At 46.3% G+C, this 20,458-nt stretch overlaps 3 protein-coding genes across 3 annotated transcripts in view; all 3 read right to left on the bottom strand.

Moving 5' to 3' along the window:
• Window positions 1–322: 322 nt before the first annotated feature.
• On the bottom strand, window positions 323–2,050 carry LOC135823804 (plasma membrane ascorbate-dependent reductase CYBRD1-like). Its single transcript, XM_065336651.1, has one exon. The coding sequence runs from the start codon at window positions 1,766–1,768 to the stop codon at window positions 920–922; it is 849 nt and encodes a 282-aa protein (XP_065192723.1). The 5' UTR covers window positions 1,769–2,050; the 3' UTR covers window positions 323–919.
• A 1,334-nt stretch (window positions 2,051–3,384) lies between these two features.
• Window positions 3,385–15,944, bottom strand: LOC135823803 (plastin-2-like). The gene is made up of 14 exons (XM_065336650.1): window positions 15,777–15,944; window positions 15,508–15,663; window positions 12,765–12,849; window positions 11,997–12,168; window positions 11,209–11,416; window positions 10,559–10,744; window positions 9,664–9,738; window positions 9,070–9,150; window positions 8,629–8,767; window positions 7,875–7,963; window positions 6,848–7,037; window positions 5,302–5,411; window positions 4,835–4,978; window positions 3,385–3,925 (listed from the first exon to the last, which is right to left on the bottom strand). Exons 1-14 carry the CDS (start codon window positions 15,825–15,827, stop codon window positions 3,773–3,775), a joined length of 1,839 nt encoding a protein of 612 aa, XP_065192722.1. The 5' UTR covers window positions 15,828–15,944; the 3' UTR covers window positions 3,385–3,772.
• A 1,172-nt stretch (window positions 15,945–17,116) lies between these two features.
• LOC135823589 (uncharacterized) overlaps window positions 17,117–20,458 on the bottom strand; it is a 76,948-nt gene continuing 73,606 nt past the window's right edge. The window contains exons 48-49 of the mRNA XM_065336434.1: window positions 18,805–18,846; window positions 17,117–18,075 (exon numbers count right to left, since the gene is read on the bottom strand). Coding sequence (XP_065192506.1) covers window positions 17,855–18,075; window positions 18,805–18,846 — 263 coding nt within the window. The 3' untranslated portion in view covers window positions 17,117–17,854. The remainder of the gene's footprint in view (window positions 18,076–18,804; window positions 18,847–20,458) is intronic.

Here is a 20,458-nt window from a genome sequence, read left to right as displayed (position 1 = left end):
ACCATGAAGACGTGAATTTTCTTGTCGTATGAAAGGCCTACAAGAAAGGCTCCAGGAGTGCTGCCACTTACATATGCTGTGGTGGTACCTGTACTTCCAAGTACAGTGTAGTTGAAAATTCACACAAACACACACACACACACACACATGCTCACACACACACACACACACACACACACACACACACACACACACACACATGCTCACACACACACACACACACACACACACACACACACACACACACACACACACATACACACGTGCGTACGCAACCACACACACACACATGCCGCCGGAGGCACGCAATCACACAAACACGTACGTACTCGACCGTCTAAATTCAGCGTGAATTGTGTGTATGAAATAACGCATAGGAACAAGAGCCTGCGACCACCACCAGCACAACCGTCATACATCATCGTCATCATCACTGGTACCGAAGTACCAGTATCACAGCCACCACCCGCCAGCCACCATGTACAGCGCAATACCACTCAGAGTAGTAACAGGGGTCAGCAAGAACAGAAGACATTGTTAAACATGCAGTGCAGGCTGAAGAAGTGTATACAAGCTGAAACCCAATATTTTTGGAAGGTGTATTTGCATGCCGTGAAGCTGAACAAATGGTGTCCACTGGAAAAAAAAGCTATCCAGCAGAACTTGCCGCACGGTTTATACCATGAGCAGATCTGCTGGGCGAAGCCTAGGAAGATCACCTTGAAATTTGTACCCGTTATAGTTCATGCAATGGAATTGTAATCAAAATTGAACCATGAAAGGTTTTCGAATCCTAGAATGCAATTAGTGCTAGGCAATGAGCCATGGTTGCCTATCTTGGGCGGTAATAACACTGTTCGTTGTGATTAGCATCAGCGTTTAGACATGGTAGAATTGGAAATAGGGAAACACGATTGGCCTACGGTTTCTCTTGGGATAGCAACGCTCGGTCGCTGCCGTCCTTCTTGCCACTTTCGCCGGCATGGGACGGTTTGCTGCTCGGCGACTGGTATCGTCTGTATTCGTCACGGCCCAGCAGGAACAAGACCACCGCAAACATGTACGGTATCAGGAAGCCGAGAGCGATGCCGGTGCGGATGTCCGGCGACGTCGACTTGCCATTCTCGCCTCCCAGCTTCGTCGTCAAGCCCGACACGATGCACATCGCGGCCAGTATCAGAAGGGATTTCCCCATGAAGCGGTGGTACGGCATGGCCAGGCGCCGGGCGTTAGCCGGAACACACGGGAAGGCGAACAGGATAAGGCCGAAGAGGTACTGCGCGCCGTACTGGATAACACACGCAAATCCGAACTGACCGTGAAAGCTGTCGAGATTCGTGTAACCGTTCACCGTGTGGAAATAGAATATGGCTGCCATGGAGATTGATACACACAGCAAAGAGAGGAACATGAGCAGGCCGTGGATGAACTTGAGCACCGGTTTGGAGCTGACACCGATGCGACTGAGTCCGCGGAACACCAGTACTCCATCACCACCGAGCAAAGCGAACCCGATAATCGCCATCAGCGGGTGCCAATTGAACGTCTTCATACTTCCTGACCAGTGAACCTCCAATCCGTTTGCGTTCACGTCCTCAAGGATCCACAGCAAGGCCAGCGGGAAAATGACGAACCATTTCATCACCTGGGCGAGTGTGAGCAGAATCCAGAACAACACGGCAAGAACCAGGCTGTTGCTCCTAGATTCGGCGTTATGATCATCTCGTTCCATTTCCACCTTCTTCGCTTGACCGACATCCCGGAACATGTTGCCAGGTTTTGCTCGCTGATACTTCCGTCAATACTCTCGTTGCAGGGAAATTTTTCGAAGCGAAGGAACAAATACCTCCGAGAGACGGCACGGCCAGGGAAATATCACCTTCTGGATGCGCAGAGACCAAGGAGAATCACAAAGTAGGGTATGGTGGAGTCCTGGATCAGCACAGCAAACTAATGGCCGTGGAGTTCGGAACACCTTGCGGCTTGCGCTCCACAACAGCCACGACCTTCGAAATCGGCCACACTTTGACACAACCCGCACATCTCTGAGTTGAGTGCATTATTTTCATAGTCCACCACATACCATGTACATATCTACAGAGTACAGTCATGACATTGTACAAAACAGACTGTCAGTAGATCTGGAATGAAGCCTGCGCATGTGACGTGAAGGACCATAGTCCATACTGCACTTCTACTAAGTTCTAGGACTAGGTCTGTAGTCGACAGTCAGTGTAGACTATGGTAGACCTACTGAGTACTGTCGACAGCTTCCTGCCAGGCATTGGCCCGATGATTGGGCATCTCCGCTCTACTACTCTCTACTCTACTACTAGTACTAGTACTAGTAGGTCTGACTGTCTAAGTACTGACACTGAGTGAGTAGATCTACTGTGTACCTGGTATACATGCATGTACAGTCGTCCCTCTCTAATCCGGCACTTTATAATCCAGCACCCTCGATAAACCAGCACAATTTTCAGTAGCCAAAATGTCCCCTTCATGTACATTGCAGCAGTAAATCAGATTTGTTAATCCAGCACCCTCCCTAATCCAGCAGATTTTCGTGGCACAAATGGTGCCGGATTATAGAGGGACCACTGTAGTACTGACGACCGGACCTGGTCCTGGCCCGGGTATGCTGGGGGCGCCACAGGTAGTAATTACTTGTAAGTACAGACGGTGTACATGTAGGTGGGAGGCCAGGCAGGGAACGAGGGTGCATCGCGTGATCCGCTCCTTTCAGACTGGTCCAGGGTTAGGGAGTCATGATACCAAGAGAAGTTGCCAAGACTGCAAGAGTCCATAAAATCATTTTTTGAGCTTTGGGCCTGTTGTGTTGACTACCTATGGCTATAATAATTATACTCTTGGTGATACAGTAAGTACTGACACTACACTGAAGTACTAGTAGCTGAAAACGTGAAAGTGAAAGGTAAGATGAAAGTCCTTTCACGACTCCAGGCTGCCTCATGCACGTACAATGACAATGAACTGAATTCCATTTGTATGTAGATCTATACATCATTACACGTACGTAGTCTGTCTGACTGTTCAAAATTTGGTCTAAGCCATAAGTGTTCCTCACTACTTTCCATGCATTCTTTCTGCCTTACTGTATATACATTGTAGGTACATGTATGGCCGTGACACTGTTGTCTGTAGATAAATTAATTATTATTTTAAAAAGTATATTGTTTTGTAACCGAGTCACCCTCATTACATTAGTGAACAGCATCCCACCGGCATCGTTTTGCATAAGCTAAAATGGGCGTACCCACGAACTCAACAAGGACCAATGACAATCAGTGACTAACTCACACAACCCCCTCCTCCTCCCTCTATCTCTGGGAACAGCACCTGCACACCACAACCAGGACTTAATTTCTGCTTTCAAATCTTGAATTCATTGCACATAAAAAGAAAACGGCACAAATAAGTTTGGAGATAGATGAAAATCGCACGTGAAAGTGCTTTGAAATCGATGCTAGATGCTAAGTCCACTATTAAAAATTGCATGCACCAACGTACTAAACTCAGCAGCCACCTTTTCAAGGGGAGAGGCTGAAGCTGAGGACCAAAAAAATGCAATTCATTGCAAGATATGAAGCTCTGAATCCAAACAGAAATGATAGCATGAAGCAATATCTGTGGAGAAGAAATGGCACTGCAAATGGCACTGCAATGGGGGAAATAGAGATCGTGAAGCTTACATTTCAGTGTTGCCTTTCATCTGGGGAAAAACTCCGTACTAGCGTACAGAACTCAGTTCTTACGCCTTCTGCAAAGAACGTGCCATCAGGCAGGCGAACACAGTCAGTACCATCTTTGGCTTGACCTCGACAAGATCCTCAGCCAGCGCGTAGATCCGTGCGCCGCACTTTCTGGACATTGAGATGGCATACTTGGCGTTAAGCAGCTTATCCTGTGCAGTGAATGTGACAGAAGCAACAAAAACCATAGTGAGAATCGCTGTTAACTTTATATATTTTATTGTTCAGCCAGCTCCGGTCACAGCTCAATTTCTTAACCCTTTGCGTGCTGGCTTGGTTTTCCCAATCAACTGGCACTCCAGCGCACAGACTCTCCTGGTGGAGTTTGGGCGCACTGCTCCAAACGAAATTTATTCTCATTTCAGTTCACCTGGATGGAATTTCATCATCCTGGGCTTGTTGGAAAGATCAGGACCAAGCAAATCGATCCTGGAAGCTCTCAGCTCCATAGCCCCACCAGGGCCACTTCCACGACCTCTCCAAACTGGCCCACCATGCCTTGGAACAAAATAACAGCTCAGTCACACATTCTTTTCGGCTCCTTGCTCGAATTCAATCCATTTTCACGATTCAAACTGCTCTGCAAAGCTGAGATCCACGCGCTTCATTTGATGTCCAGAACACATGCGTTGGGAAAAAGGGATATCCCCTGGCATGCTCCAAAAACTGCGAAGTCACAAACAAAACATTCGCGATCACTCCAGGCCGTGAAGTCAATCTTTATGCTATCGCAAAGCATTTATATCTCCGGAAAGCTGAGCTCAAGAACTTTCCAATGGTGTGTCGTTAGTGGAGATCGGATGCTCTTTCACAGAGTAACGAAAGTCTGTACACTTATCTATTCACCGCAATGCACGATGCAAACCAAAGCGAGTGTATACACGTCAACAGAGAACCGGCATGGGGTTCAGGTGCGTGTATACACGTCATCTGCAAGCAAACAGCTGATCATCGCTGTCATCGAGAATAATTCAAATCCATCCCCCCAATTCTATCTCAATTACTCAGTTTTGCTTCCTCAAACACCAGTACATTCTCCACACTTCTCCACTACACATTACCTCATCAGTGGAGGCATCGTTGACTTGTTCGTAGTCGATCAATCCTGGCCGGATGCAGTCCACAATGTCGATGACAGGGAGGCTCGTGGCGATGGATGGGTCCTTGAAGCTCTGGATGCTGGACGACTTGCTACCATCGGCGAGCTATCAAAGGGAGACAAATTAAGGTAAACTCACACGTTAGTATGCTATCTGCCAAGATATAGGTGGATCGGTGGATTATGAAATTTCCATTCACCGGACATAATCTACGGAGTAATTATATCTCAGTATATTATAATTCGACCAGCAGCCTAAATATATACAAATTAAAAAGGATCATCTTGACTGACAAAAAAACCCCAACTAACATCTACCCCAGGAATGAACAAGATACCCATAAGTAATACTTGATGTACACATCCATTCGCACAGCAACTTGCTCTGGCCATCAGCACACTTGCACAGTTCACTGGAGGGGAACATACCGTCCTGTTGGCCCAGTCCACGATATCAGCATCGTTGATCGTCTTTCCGCCGCCGGCCAGGGTTTCGAGCAGCTTGATGGTGTAAGCACGCATCATCTGCCAGGTGACAGCTGAAGTTCACAAACAGAACAGGAACAGTGGACCTCAGTCTTCCAATCATGATCTTCTGCACATCACCAAGGACCTGTCGGCATTTGAGCTTCAATGACATACTCGTATACATGTATTGATAATTGAACAGCTTGCCCTGTTTGTGTGTCAGGTGCAAGTTTTCCCTATGAGATTTGCACAGAAATCACCGTGCGTGCCACTTCTCACCTCAGGTAATTATTGAAATCCAATGATATCGGGTCCAAAATTTGCAAACTTCGCAAAATGACGGCTTTGAGCAGCAAAGCCAAGTTAGCCCACGCATGCACGTGTTTTGTCACGGGTTCGTCACGCGGCACATGAATAAAAAATATTTTTTTCCGAAAATGGTGGATGAAAAAATAAATCTTGCGTGGCTGCTTTGCCCTGCCTCGTGTCAGCAAAGCAACTTCCTTGTCAACAATTTCTGTCATCCAGTTAGCGAAAGTGACTCAAGGTTGTGTTTTCTCCCCTCCCTCCCTCCCTTTAGACATGACACGTCGGTATCTTGTGCCACGTGACGAGGCCCCAAGGAGGGTCAAATGCATTTGCCTCTCAGTGTTGTGCTGTACTGTCTCAGTGTTGTGACACCTGTATGTTGTTGTGTGGTTGACCCGCCGGTTTGAGGCATGGGTGGTCAACTGTGTATGTTGTATCAGTGTGTTCCCGTTTGAAGTTGCCGGGCCACCATGTGGTTGACCCGCCGGTTTGAGGCATGGGTGGTCAACTGTGTCTGTTGTATCGGTGTGTTCCCGTTTGAAGTTGCCGGGCCACCATGTGGTTGACCCGCCGGTTTGAGGCATGGGTGGTCAACCGTGTATGTGTATCATTGAAGTTGCAATACGTACATTGCTGTGACTCGCCCGATTGCTGTTGCCGGGCACCTACGCATTTATTTGCCTACTTGTGAAGAGATATCTCTTCTGGTTTATTGCATAATTCTTGGCTCAATGTTATCCATGATGTCGCTCGATGCAAAATCTCGTAAATATTTATCAGACAAAATTGAAAGAAAAAAAAACTATGGCAAACCCCACTTCCTTGTATTCTATTTGCTTGGTGTACATGTGTCCACGTTTTGTACGTTTGGCACGCAGATGCGTGTGTGTGTACGTGAGAGCGTGTCTGGATAAATGTGCATATTGATGTTTTGTTTGTTTTAAGTTTTATTGTGTGTATGCGTGCATGCATGTGGGTTAATTTGCATTTGTTAGGGTAGGACCCTGGATTGGCAACCTATATTGGCTGACCGTACCAGCGTAAAGTACCCTCCGGCGCCGCTGAACATAATTGTACACTATGGAATGATCACTCAACTCCTGTTCTTCCCACCAAATCAAATCGGGTTCTAAGGTAACTTGAGCGCTAGTGCAGGTCACTATTAGAGCTGGAGTTTGAATAGCAAACACTTCCTCACCAAGCGTAAGTGTCTTGTTGCCAGAGTTGATGTCCTGTCCACCGATTCCGACCGTAGAGAACTTGAGCTCCCTGCAGAGGTCTACAACGTAGTTGCAGTTCTCGATCTTCTTCATCTGTCCGCCCAACTTGTACGGTGGCTTGTTGACCTTGTTCCAGTCTACGATACCTGGCTTGATCTTATTCATGAGCTGGAATGATAAAAAAGGAAAACATCAACATGGTTATTCACTGGTTTGAGGGAAAGACACAAACGGGAAAAGTCTGGAGAAAAAATTGACTGTCACCACCAGGACTCGAACCAGGGACCCTAACTTGTAGCTAGTGCAGCTCTAACCACTGAGCTATGGTGTAGTCGTCATCCCAGCAGAGACCGTTCAATGTTCTCTTCAGACTTCGTAACTCACACTTCCTGTGAATCCACACAGGCGGGTGGGACGCAGCCCTCACTGTAACCCACACACTTCACGTACAAACTAGCACGCGTCCACATGGTTACGAAGAATTCCACGAACACTAAAACTGCGCAGGTGTATACAAATTCCGTTTGGCCTGCTTTGACATGCGTCAGGCGCGCTGCACCAGATAAACCAAAAAAATGCTAGCAGCTCAGAGCAGTGGCGGGGGGTTAACTTAAGTTTCCCTTTCTGATTATCAGTTGTCCATGCCGTGAAATTGTGCGTTGCAATACGACTATGCTGTCACACCTGAATATGTCAATGGCAGGGTACTAAGTAAGCAAGAGAAACAAGCACTATAATCCGAAGAATGGCAAATCATACATCTAAGTATGAATAGTGCTAAAGGTGTAAGCCAACTACCGGTTGTCACCCGCTAAAATTATCCGTTCTACAGTACTCCATAGCTCAATGGTTAGAGCATCACTGGCCACAAGCGAAGGTCCCTGGTTCGAGTCCTGGTGGTGCTGACAGTCAATTTTTTATTCAGATTTTCCCGTTTGCATCTTCCTTTCTTTTTGCAGGGTCTGAGCGAGCTCTTCATGTACAAGGCAAGATACCGGTACGTACCTCAAGCAACACATGTCCATCGCTGAGGTCCGAGTACAAGTTGTTGACGAACGGAGTAACACCCAGGGAGTTCATCCAGTTGCGGAATGCTAATGTTCATCACAAAAGAGAGAACATATGTAGACATTTAGAGACCCAAAGATATAACTGGTATTTCCTCTCAGTAGCAGGGGCAGTATGTCACGACCAAACGTGAAAATTGCAAGTGGTTCTACGGGTATTTCTACATAGTTCACACACACACAAGGTCCAGTGGAATAAGAACCTTTTTCGCACAATTAGCAGGAGACTGTTGCACAGCAGAATGTACAGTGGACCATATTCCACAGAGAGAGTCATATCCCGTGACAACTTAGTGGGAACGTGGTACATGAATGGTCAGTGCACGAATCATCCTGTGTGCATAACAACTATCAGTGATTCATGTAGGCAGGCGCCAACCACACCTTGAAGTGGAAGAGAACCACGGAGTAGTACAGAGGGAAATAAATACTCAAGGCGAACGGTGGAGGTGCGGGGAATGAACCCTTGTTTTTAGAATTTCTTGCTGCAGAAACTTTTCCATGGTGAGACACATATTCCCAAATCCTGTCACAAGCAGAGTGATGTAATAGCTGCAGATTCTGGCTACACTTAATTAACAGCAATGGTGACCATCGTACACTTTGCGTACAGCTGCTCCTGTGTTGCCTAGGACGTAGTTCCCACAGTTTTCATGAGTTCAAGTACACCTATCCACTTTAAAAGCCCTCACTCTTCTCTTCCCGAGTCTCATCGAAGTCGCCCAGGTCAAAGTCGGGGAGGCCTTCTTCGCTTGGCTCCAGTGCCGGATACATATTGAAGAGATTGGCAACAAAGGCCAAGTTGAGCTTGGCGTTGCCTTTCGTTACATCCTGTTCAACAACAATTCAGAGGCAAATTTCAGTATCAGCGTTGCCCAAATTACACTGCTGTATGTGGCTACACTGGTCTGGTTTGCTGCCCTATCCTCTGGAAATATAACAACTCTTGCTGTAGTAGAGAAGGCCACACAACCACAGAGACTGAATATTGAATACACCTACACTGCTCCAGAGAGGATTATGATTTATTTACTTCAATGGATTCTGCAAATAAAGATAGGACTCCAAAACCAATGGTACACTTATTGGGGCAGTTTCATTATACGACCGAAGCGAAAGTAGAACAGACTTACAGCTGGTCGTACGAACGCCCGGCAGCCAATCTTGTCGGCTTGCTGCAGCATCCTGTCTGCACGCTTGTTCAGGTCGCTTTCCTACAAACATACAAAACAATATCGTGCCAATGGAATGCACCAGTCACGCCTCAAGTCTCTGTGCAGGTCATGGTACAGCTACTTCTTGCCAAGACCTCTTACGCAATATAAAATTGGGCGAAACTCAAACAAGACACACACTTGCTATCAGGAGCAGAACCGAACCAATCCAAACTAATACTGGGATCACTTGTCCAACTTGATGCCAAAGAAATCAAGGACAAGATTGCCTGTAACAAAAGCAAGACAAGGGGCTGGTGCAATTCCATGTCGACTGTGATGTCTTCATACAATTCACAAAATGCAACAGTACAACCAAGTTCTTCCTGGTCAATACTCGGGCAGAGTTTCTGGTCTGAAAACACAAACAAGCCACTCATCAGACGGCAATATAATGTACTAAGCAATGTGAAAGGTGAAATTATATTCACGTTTCATTTACGATACGACTGGAATTGTTGCGAAGAAACAGATGCTACAAAAAGCTGACTTTTCTCGTTCGAAAATATTTACCTGAAGAGGAGAGCGGTCCACACCGGAATCGGCTGGTGCAATCTGGGACAGCAGGATGGTGTAGCACTCGGAATCCTTTGAATGTACAGGAAACACACACACACACACACACATACACACACAAACACACACACACACATACACACACACACAATGGGGCCATGTTTCAGTGGCGCATTAATGAACGTCCACCCATGAATTATAGGAGACAGCTTGGGCAAAGTTGAAAATTTGGCCATTTCCGGTAATGTTCTGTCGTTGCCGACATTGACAACATACTGGGACATGCATATCCACATTATAAGCTAGTGGAGAACATGACACAACTGGGTTTGTACCAGAATGAGTGCTGGCTTTAATCGACCTAGCATGTACGTCGGAGGCCAGGTGTAATATTGTGCTATCCTCCACACATGAACAGTTCTTATACACATACAACGGAGGCGAAAGGCTGTGCAGCTGCAACTTGAAGTTTCACACAGCGATCATCAGACAGCAGCATATACTCATTCCCTACACATGTATGCCACACTATGATCGCACTGGAGCCCAACAATAAATGATTTGTATTAAAATACATCCACACTAATATATCTATACAGTCATGCTCCGCACACCCTGCAATGTTTACATGTTCCTAGCCGCCCAGTACTGTACATATCAGGCCTTGCATTGCCACTTCATGCTTTCCCTGCAGTTTTCTAAAAACAATGGCCGGTCATTTTGCTGCGAGGACTGCGTGAGTAGTTGTTGATGGGCTCCCACGCAGTTGTTGTCGTAGGAACACTACACATACTGTCAGAGGTGGGATTCGAACCAAAGCCCTCAAACTTGGATCAAAACGTAATACTGAGACGTGAAAAGAAAATTCCCGGTATCTATTGATAGCCCATACCTTGATGTCACCGCTGAAGTTGCGCACTCGGCGGCCATGGCCAGCCTTTTCGAGGTGATAGTTGAACCATCTGAGCAGGATTTCTTCCGGTGACAGTTTGAGGAAGTCGGCCAGTGACTCTCCGTCGTTCAAGAGGACAGCCAGGTTCGGGTTGTTCTTCAGGGAGATCTTGGCGAGCAGACCAATCTGTGTAGTGCAAAGAATACGTGTAGATGCAGACCATACATCACATGTTGGTTCAATGTTGCCTGTACGTACACTGGTCTTGGGCTCAGCAATGCAGTAGAACTCCGATAAGGCGTACTACCTCCATGGCGAGCAGGACAGTGCATCTAGTATGCAAGGTAATTCCTATCCAACCATACTAGTATATCAGTAGAGATCACTGCACCCATGCTCCGTACAATGTACATACTACGCAAGATGATGTCTTATCTGAGTATGTACATGTAATAAAGCCGACAACGGGACAATTTCCCAATGTACCAAAGTCCCAACGAAAGTAATTTCAACTACGAGGGCGCACGGTGCCCACTTGGAATCTGTTCAGGAGACCGAAGTCATTACACGAGCATGCTTCTCATACATTCAACAAAGAGTGTGACAGTGAAAAAGGGATGGTGAATAATAGCAACATCTGCAACACATACGCGAATGATCTGCCACATCAAGCCGAGAACCAAGTGAGGCTTTCCAGAGATCAAGTCCTCAGCACCGATGTTGACGACGCTGCAGCCGATAGCGGAGGCCGAGTTGAGAACGAGCGTCTGGTTCTCGTGGATCTTGAAATTGTTTGGCTTCTTCTTGTTGATGGCACGCTCATCGATGGTTCCCTCCACACTGGCGTTGATCAGCTTGCTGTGAGGAACAACACAAATACAGTGGAACTCGCTTAGTACATACACCGATAAGACATTCTCAAGCTTAGTGTGAACATTGTTTGCAGCATTGGTACATTGATCCATGCTGAAGAATGTTCGGATTAGAAGTACTTTGGATACTAGGAACATGTATCAGTTTCCCAAGGGGGTACAATGTACGTCTTCTCAGAGTTCCATTGAACAGTACTGTGAAATCTATCTAAAAAGACTACTCCAGGGACCTTCAACATGTGTTCCCCTGTAGCAGTGGCCGCCTTATCAAGGGGCATTCGACTGGAAATAACATCCATTGGTCCAAGTTGCAGTGCTCCTCTGGGAAAGGTGGTCGTTTTTTTCAGAGTGATCACCTTGACAGCTTGTACTATAAGAGAAGCTGAAACCACATGGATTGATCCAGCAGCAGGAACACTGAGTTTGAGCCATTACGCCTGACGCCAATGACCACGACAACAAACTAGCGGCCTGGTCGTAGTTCGATTCATGGTTAGTTTTGTAACACGGAGTTTCTACCCAGGAACATTTCCATCTTTACTTGAACACGACTTCCCCACACTTACCACAAGAGGATACCATCAGATCCGGCATCAAACAGATCACCCGGGCCGATTGGCAGCTTAGACTGCACATCGGCATCATCCTTCAGCACATAGTTGATCCAGTCACTGAACGACACAGTCTCATCCTCGTCGAACGAATGGGTGGTTCCAGCAGACGAGGCAGCAGACATGCCTGGTTGACACATCCAAAAAAGAAAAAAAGAAAATGGAATCGAACCCGCTCTTCCCAACATGGTCGCTGCTTTGGAACGACATTGTTGAACTCAATTTTGGTTCATATTCACCCACAAACACCTTCTCTTGTCATGCATATTTGGTAATGAGAAAAATAAATAGTCAATGGACAGCTAATAGGCACAGAAACCAGGCCATATACGTGATTAGATTCGAGCTTTCAACAAAAAACATCGAAGCATTGAATTGATTGCAAAGCTTTTTGGCAAGCCTCTTCATAAGAGTAATGCAATGCTTCCTATCACAGTTGCGGTTGGAATCTCAAAGATAATAATGACGACAGTCAGACCTTAGGCCACTTCTCATAAAGTCTGGGTCGCGTTTTTGTCCAACGTAGAGGGGGGCGGATCCGAAACCCACTTCTTTCCAACTAAATCTTTCAGAACCGAATTAGGTCACTGGAGTTGAATGCACTGAACCGTTCGTAGCTTTTGTATGATTTAGAAAGTTCGTACAGAGACGTACATCTCTAGCCCACATACCAGCAAAAGGCTGATGAAATACAAGGAAAAAAAACAAAACAAGGTAACTTACCCTCCACCTTGACGAGCTTCTTCGTCTTCTCACTTGCTTCGGCAAGGCCAAACTTCGTCTTCTTGGAGCGCACCTGCTCCATCATCTAATGCACCAAATCAGTGAAGCACAAAGATGCAAGAAACAATCTTAGGCATTGCTGTTCACCCACATGGCCAGGCTGCCAGGCCTACTTCATCCGAACACCACTGCCACATCACGGATGCATGCGATCATCGGTCATTTCAAATTGGTGTAACATCAGAGGTACGGACTGCAGAGTGTAATGATAAAATGACATTGCGGGGAATTGTCAAGAAAAATGCACAGCAACATAAAGGCGTCGGTGAATGTAAAGGGTTTACAACATCCTGCTCTTTAGCGCAGTGAACTATCTCCGTATAGCTGGCATCATAGTTGTGAAATCAAACAGCCCTGATATGATCAACTTCCTATTAGTGACGGGTTATTCACAACACTCCCACCCCCACTGTTTCAAAGTCCATCCCTTAAAATTGTTGCATACCAACTGAACCTCCAAAGATGGCAACACATGTTACAAACACGTGCATAAGCCATTGCTATTATTAGTCAGTATCACAAAGGCTTAAATTGATGAATTACATAACGTGACAGGTAATGTCCAGCCTGGATTCCCATGACTCCAAGCTGCCAAAGGCACACTCCCCAAACACACATACACACGTGCCGTGCACAAAGGAAACACACATACACCTGTGTACAGAACTGGCAGAAACTTTAGTCGGTCAATAATTTCATCCAACCATGGTCAATAATTTCATCCAACCCTAAACGCTAAAGACAAGGTCCGGCTGGAAAAGACGGAATAAAATTCCAGACAAATATTTCTGCTTATACAATCCTATCATGATTGTGTGCAGAATGAAACTGTACTAAGATGGCCTGATGCATGCAATCAATGCATTCAATACATGTATATCCATATCAATAATCCACTTGTCACCTTTTGTAGGCATCTTGTGTGTGTGTTGAGCCACATCAAGTTCTCCTATGCTGTGTGACACAGGCACACTGTTCATAAGGTGGAATAGGCCTGATGCCAACAAATAATTGCCCAAACCAACACCATAAAGCCTAGACAGCAGAAGGTGACCATCTTTGGAAATCCGGACACAACAGTACTAGGTGAATGTGCACATCTCAATAAAGGGATAAAGCTCTATTGAAATATTTGATGTAAATGATGCAGTTCATGGGTCTATTACTAATAATGTCTGCAAATAAGCAAAGCATGTAAAAGTTGAGAGTGTTTCACTGTTATGCGCAGGTCTTGTGTGCACCTGTTCAGCATGTAACTTTAGGAAGCATTTCGACTGAACTAGATAGACACACAAGGCCACATGTGCACACCAGAGCTCAACCAGAGCATAACATAATGCCACTAGCTGGACAAAACAGATGAGAGTTTCATTCACCTGAGGAAGTCAAACTGAACAAAATATGCATGCACTGGCAGGAAGCTAGTGGCAGTGTTGGTCCATGCTCATTGCTAAGCAGATAGCTACTTGTAGCCATAACGTCTGATACGTTTTGTACAATCATGTACCAAATGTTGACCAGCACACCACAGTTTTACCACACATCGCAGATAGTAGTGCCTGAAACTACCAGTACTTGGCTGCAGCGAAACGCGTCTGTTGCTGCAACACTGCCAAACATGGCAGTGAAGGCGTCAATGCCGGCTCAAATCGAACATGCTGCGCCTCATCGACCACCTCACACTCTTGCCTACATGTAGTGGCAGAGAGGAGCAAGGAGTCGTAGCAGCTGGAACACAATGCGCTGCACTGCTACTACAACTACAAGTACAAGTACATCCAACTCACGAACTCAACACAGCCGGTTCGTCCGTAACAATCCGGACGTGAACCATTCTCGCAAAAGTAGCTAAAATCGACATTGAGCATTGCAATGCATCTGTCTCGTGATATCTGGATACATGTTGGTTCTTTGAGTGGCAGCGGAACAACTTGCTGGGGAAGTCATAAACGAAGCGGACCCGAGTATCGTCCGTCGATTACCGGCCCATAGATAAGTATCCTCGTGAATCGCTCCACAAGTGCTCAACAATAATCTAGAGCCTCAAGTCAAAACTCCAAACAAAAGGTCGGGAGCTACGCCCCATGGACCACTGACCTTGACATTTTATCCATCTCACCCGATCCACAAGGAACGATTGCGAAAATTAATGGAATAAATGCTAAAGGTCTCCCGACCCCCACCAACTGAGCTGAGGGCGAACGCCAGTTGGGTCGGAGCTCTCAACTAGGAATCGACACACAGTTTTGTACACCAGTATCATATACACCAGTATCAGGTTTACCGTGGTCGGGGATGAACTAGGGTTGTTACTTACGACGGTGACCCGGTATCCGGTGTGTTACGATGAACATCATAAACAAAAGGCCACACAGCTAACTTAGTTTTAGTGGTCTTGCCCCTGTGGGGAACACTTTTTTCTACTTCCCGGCCATAGGTATTCGTAACGCTGGGCACTATGAAGGCAAACGACGGCATGTACCAACTGACACACGACATACTTTCTGCCATTCCGCTTTCGCCCCAGTAATTTGGCAGACACATCACAAATTGACCGTGCACAGCCAAACAACCTTCCACCATGAGGCCTGGACAGTGAACCGGTATTGCAAATAAATATTCTAATGGAGAAAACAGGAACAACTGCCAGCGATGCTACATAAAAACCACGTCAGCGTCTCACCGTCAAGAATTCGCCCCATTCCACTGTGCCGTTCTTATCTTTGTCGACCTCAGCTATAAGTTCACGGACCTTGTATCCAGGTACTGACTCGCCCAACGCCTTGAAGACATCGGTGAGCTCAGTGCAGGTAATATGGCCATTGCGATCGATATCGAACTACAACAGTACAGCGTAAAAACACACAAGCAAACGAACGCATGCAAACACTAGAACCCTCTGGCTCGATTGCAGCATAATCACCAGCGGCGGGACAGGATCTCGGCACTCACTGTGTCAAACTGCGACCTGAATTCGGCAAGTTCCTCTTCTGTGAAACTCATGGCTAATGTGGAGAGAGATATTGAACTGAGCAAGAAACTGAAAAAAAGACGACACCGGTCCACTGAAGACTTAGCGACGCTGACAACGAGCCCAGTTCTGGCAAGATGGTTTTGATGCAACTAAACACTCGACTCGAGTAGATCTACTCCGGCAACGCTGGTAACACTGCGCTGCTGGAGACCGGGTGCATGCTGGCTTTGCTGACTTCGGTGCTTTGGACAGTTTTTGCGAGAGCGTAGCTACGTAGATACGAGTTTGTAGCAGTCGTCGATCAGCACTGTAGAATCTACAGTGTACAGACTGTCAGTGTGCAGTACTAGCATTGCATGCAGTACAGTCAGTAGATCTACCCTGATCTACTGCACTGCGTCTGCACTGACTGCAGCTTGGAGTTGGAAGCTGGGCGTCGATGATTGATGTTGACAGCTGTATCCAACAGGATTTACCGTGTGTGGTCATCAGTGCGACAGTGGTCATGGATGGAGTGTGTGAGTTTGTGTGTAGGCTGTGCGGACATCCTGCCAGTGTACTGACTGTATAAAACTAAAAGGTGGACTGTATCAGTGCATGGCTACTGCCAGTAGACCTGCAACTGACAAGTACATTTTCTTCAGACGAGAAAATAGTCATGATCGATATCGCGATGGTCACTGGCTGTACGAGCGATGCACGTGGGGGGTAGAGCCGAGCCGGTAGCCTAGACAGACTCAGTTGGAAGTCGGAACGATTTGACAGCAAAATGTTCTAGACCCTTGCCTTACCATGCTAACCGATCGTTCCGACTCGAAATGCGTGGAAGGAAGCTGGTATGTTGAAGGTTGTTCCGAGGCCAGAGTCGATGAAACTGAGCTCTGCACAACATTACTTGACCCCTATGTTACTCTATGTATCCAGGGACTGTACAGTTTCCAGCTTAGCTAATCAATGGCCAACACAGGAACAGACGTTTCGTGCTGACGAGAGAATCAAACAAGTCACATAACAATGTGTGACGTTTGGTTGCCAATGACAATATGATTGTGTGTGTGCGTGTGTTTGTGCGGGCGTGCGTGCATATGTGCGCGTGTACATTCGCACGTGTGTATGGAACTAATTCTATAATACGAGTAATTATTCTGTTTTTAAAAAGGTACACAAGAATTAGTGTATGGACAGTCAGCACAAAGCAATGCTACAGGTTGTCAATCGAATATGCCCTCATGCCATCTCGGACTCCTTATAAAGTAGGTCGGCCAAGCACTGACTGTAAATGCTGCGTTGTTCACAATGATTATGTCCATGGCAGTGATTGATCTGGACAAGAGTATTGGCCATGCATGAAGATGTATCACAGGCTGCATGCGTAATGACACGGACTGCACTGCGATGTCATCCATACATATTGGGTGCACTGTGATGTCACCATACATATTGGGGAGTCGTAAAAAAAATGCTTGTAATAACTCTACCGTGACACACCGGCAATAATGCATGCTGCTGGAAAACGGGTGTGCGGCACCGTGCATCGAAAAGAAGTGCAAGCAGCCTCTGTGCCATACAGGTCCACAAATTGTTTATAACTGTGCACATAGGGTGGTACCTACAGGCTATGGCATGGGGAGAGGACTTTGCTGATCAGGGGAAATTGCGAATATCATGGCTAATAAAGAAATCTGGTTGAGAATGAAAGTATTAGGTTTATAAAATTGACAATAATTATAGTATTGGGGATGTACTAGCAAAATATACGAGGTAAAGATATTGAAAATAGAGGTTCATGAAGGTGCCAGCAACCAAGTCAAACGCGTCAAAATGCGTCAGAAAACAAAATTAATGTCTCAGCAATCTGTTTCAGATGTCACTGAACTCACGATGGGCAAGAAAAGGACACTTCGGCATTGCGAGCATTATGAGAATGGACAAGTTAAAAGCCCTGGTGTAGTTGCTTACAAAAATAATGCTCAAATTCGAAAACTAAAATCTGGATCAAATAGCATTGTGCGCCTGGCTGTGCAAGGCCAATGCTCTGGCACATATCTGATGCGTCTTACGCTTCCTCATCCTCATCCTCATCCTCCTGCAGGTTCTTCAGTGGCGTGAAGTCGCCACGTTTTCTCGCGTAGCGTCTCCGGTAGAAGAGGTAGACGAGGACAGTCAGGCCAACGGCCAGCACTGAGCCCATGATGCCGCCTACAATCACGCCCGTCTTCGACTTCTTCTTCTTGAGGGGACCGGTTGTTGGCGCAAAGGCCGTTGTTCCAACCACATCTACAGGACAGATGTAAAGCCGTATACGTGGAATTTTCAATGCCTTGGGTCAAAGTGAACAACAGCATTTAGGTTGAAAACTAATCACGTCCAAATGCCATCCACACCGCCTGTAGGGGGTTCATGCAATGAACAATCAGTGGGAGGCAGGGGAGAGGAGGGGGAAGGGGGGAGGGGCTGTCTCCAAACTGAACTGAAGAGTATCACAGCATGCACTGGGATGCAAAGTACAATATCCATCTCTAGTATGCATGTCATTTGACCGCGATATACAGAACCTCAGCTGTGAACGTAGAGCCCATTATGTACATTGCATGCGTGTACAAGTAGTATTGAATTATCACAGTGCACAGCAGAACCCCTCCCGTAGGAGGGTTGCACCTTCCCCAGTAAGGCGCATCAACAGAGTGGAAGTGTACAGGCCCCTGATTCGGTCGGAACCCTGGCTTCAGTCCAAGGATACTTTCAGTGGTAATGATCACCATGATTATGTCATCGCTGTGGTATTGATCACCATGATTATGTCATCGCTGTGGTAATGATGACCATGATTATGTCATCGCTGTGGTATTGATCACCATGATTATGTCATCGCTGTTCTAATGAGTATAATAACGGCAGCGAATTCTGTAACATGAGCACTTCTCGAGTCGACGATTTTGGCAAATTGGCAAAGCCGACACTTTGGTGCGGTTCCAAAATCGGTTAGAGACCAGAGAGGAATCATACCTGAGAACTTGGCCTTATAGCTGTACTCATGAGAGAAACCCACTGTATGGAAAACAAAACACAAACAAAAACAGAACCAAACAAAGTTATTGGACAACTAATCACCAAAGCAAATTGACTGTCACACTGGACAACATATTATTGCTGTGGCGGTCAGGCCCACGCGCCATGGTGAATCAAGTACACTCAACGTTACGTACTATTGCACAGCATCCCTAGTCCACCGGTCCTGGTGGTTCTGCATGGGACGAATGCGGTACATGCACTACAAGCACTAGCGGGGTATCACTGAAAGGTGCACAGCTAGGATTTCATACTGTAAGTCAACAAATTGTCGGCGCATATTTATTTTCGGCTATTTTTGGCCTGATCATTATTTTGGCCCAAAAATTTGTTAATACTCATAAAAAGGACACACTTCAGGCTCATTACAAACATCTTGAAAGTTTTCGTCTTCACAAGTATACTTTCAAGCCTTCTCATCAGGTGAAATACAGGCAAGGGAAAAGGAACAGGAACAGTGTTCCTGTTCCTTTTCCCTTGCCTGTATTTCACCTGATGAGAAGGCTTGAAAGTATACTTGTGAAGACGAAAACTTTCAAGATGTTTGTAATGAGCCTGAAGTGTGTCCTTTTTATGAGTATTATCGCATTTTTGTCTCAGAGGAAACTGTTTACCAAAAATTTGTTGCGGCCGAAATTTTGTTTTGCAAGGTTCAGTGTGACAGTGTATACAGACAGCAGCAGTACAGGCCGAAAGTTTGTTGCAGCAGAAATGTGTTTTAGCACTGGGAGGCCAAAATTTGAATGGGCCGAGCATTTGTACACTTACAGCATAGTATAGTGATCATTTGTATTCACACACACACAGTATAACCTAGCAAGGCAAGCAATCAGATAAGGTGACCACTGCCACCAGCACAAAGGGATGCTATGTCCAGTGAAACGACCCTGGATAAGCAGACCACCTGGTATCAAGGCTATGTTGTGATGGTCCTTTGAGCGGTCGTCTTAGACCGGTTTCACTGTACATGAGAATAGACCAGCCCGGAGCTGATTCGCACTGATCAACTGAGGTTTGTTTGTTGGAAACAAGGAAAATATGCTGGGTGTTGTTCTGAGCAGGGGCGAACCAGCATGTCCGCGGCAGGTCGGACTTTGCCCGGACAGATGTCCAGCGAGCCAAACATGCTAAACTTGCTGGGACTGCTGCAAACTCCTGTAAGGGCATGTTTGTGCATTGTTCAGACCAGGCACTTGTTATAGTTGGTCAGATCTGTGCGGTAGAGAGTGCAGTGGGCAGACTACACTGAGTGGCGGCAAAGCACTACCACAGACTAGCGGTGGTTGCGTTATACCTTGGCCTAAGCAGAATTAGCTGGATTTACCGGGTGTTAGCGGCCGCCGTGAGTTGCCTCGGGAACGGACACGATAATTTTTAAAGCAGAAAATATCATTTAGAGCGAACGCTGGCCTAACTGCAACTCGACTGCAATGGACCACAGTGCAGTTTGTCAGAGACACCCAGTCCAAGTAGTTTTTCAACGATTTATCACACTCTGGTGGAAGTCAAGTACCTGATACAACTGGGCTCTGGGCAATCAGCCTACCAACCAGCCGGCAGTGGACGTTGCGCACATCTCACACGTTTACGC

The sequence above is a fragment of the Sycon ciliatum genome, chromosome 8, assembly GCF_964019385.1.
Source record: "Sycon ciliatum chromosome 8, ocSycCili1.1, whole genome shotgun sequence".
Taxonomy (NCBI): Eukaryota; Metazoa; Porifera; class Calcarea; order Leucosolenida; family Sycettidae; genus Sycon; species Sycon ciliatum.
This window is presented reverse-complemented; position numbering and strand designations above follow the sequence as displayed.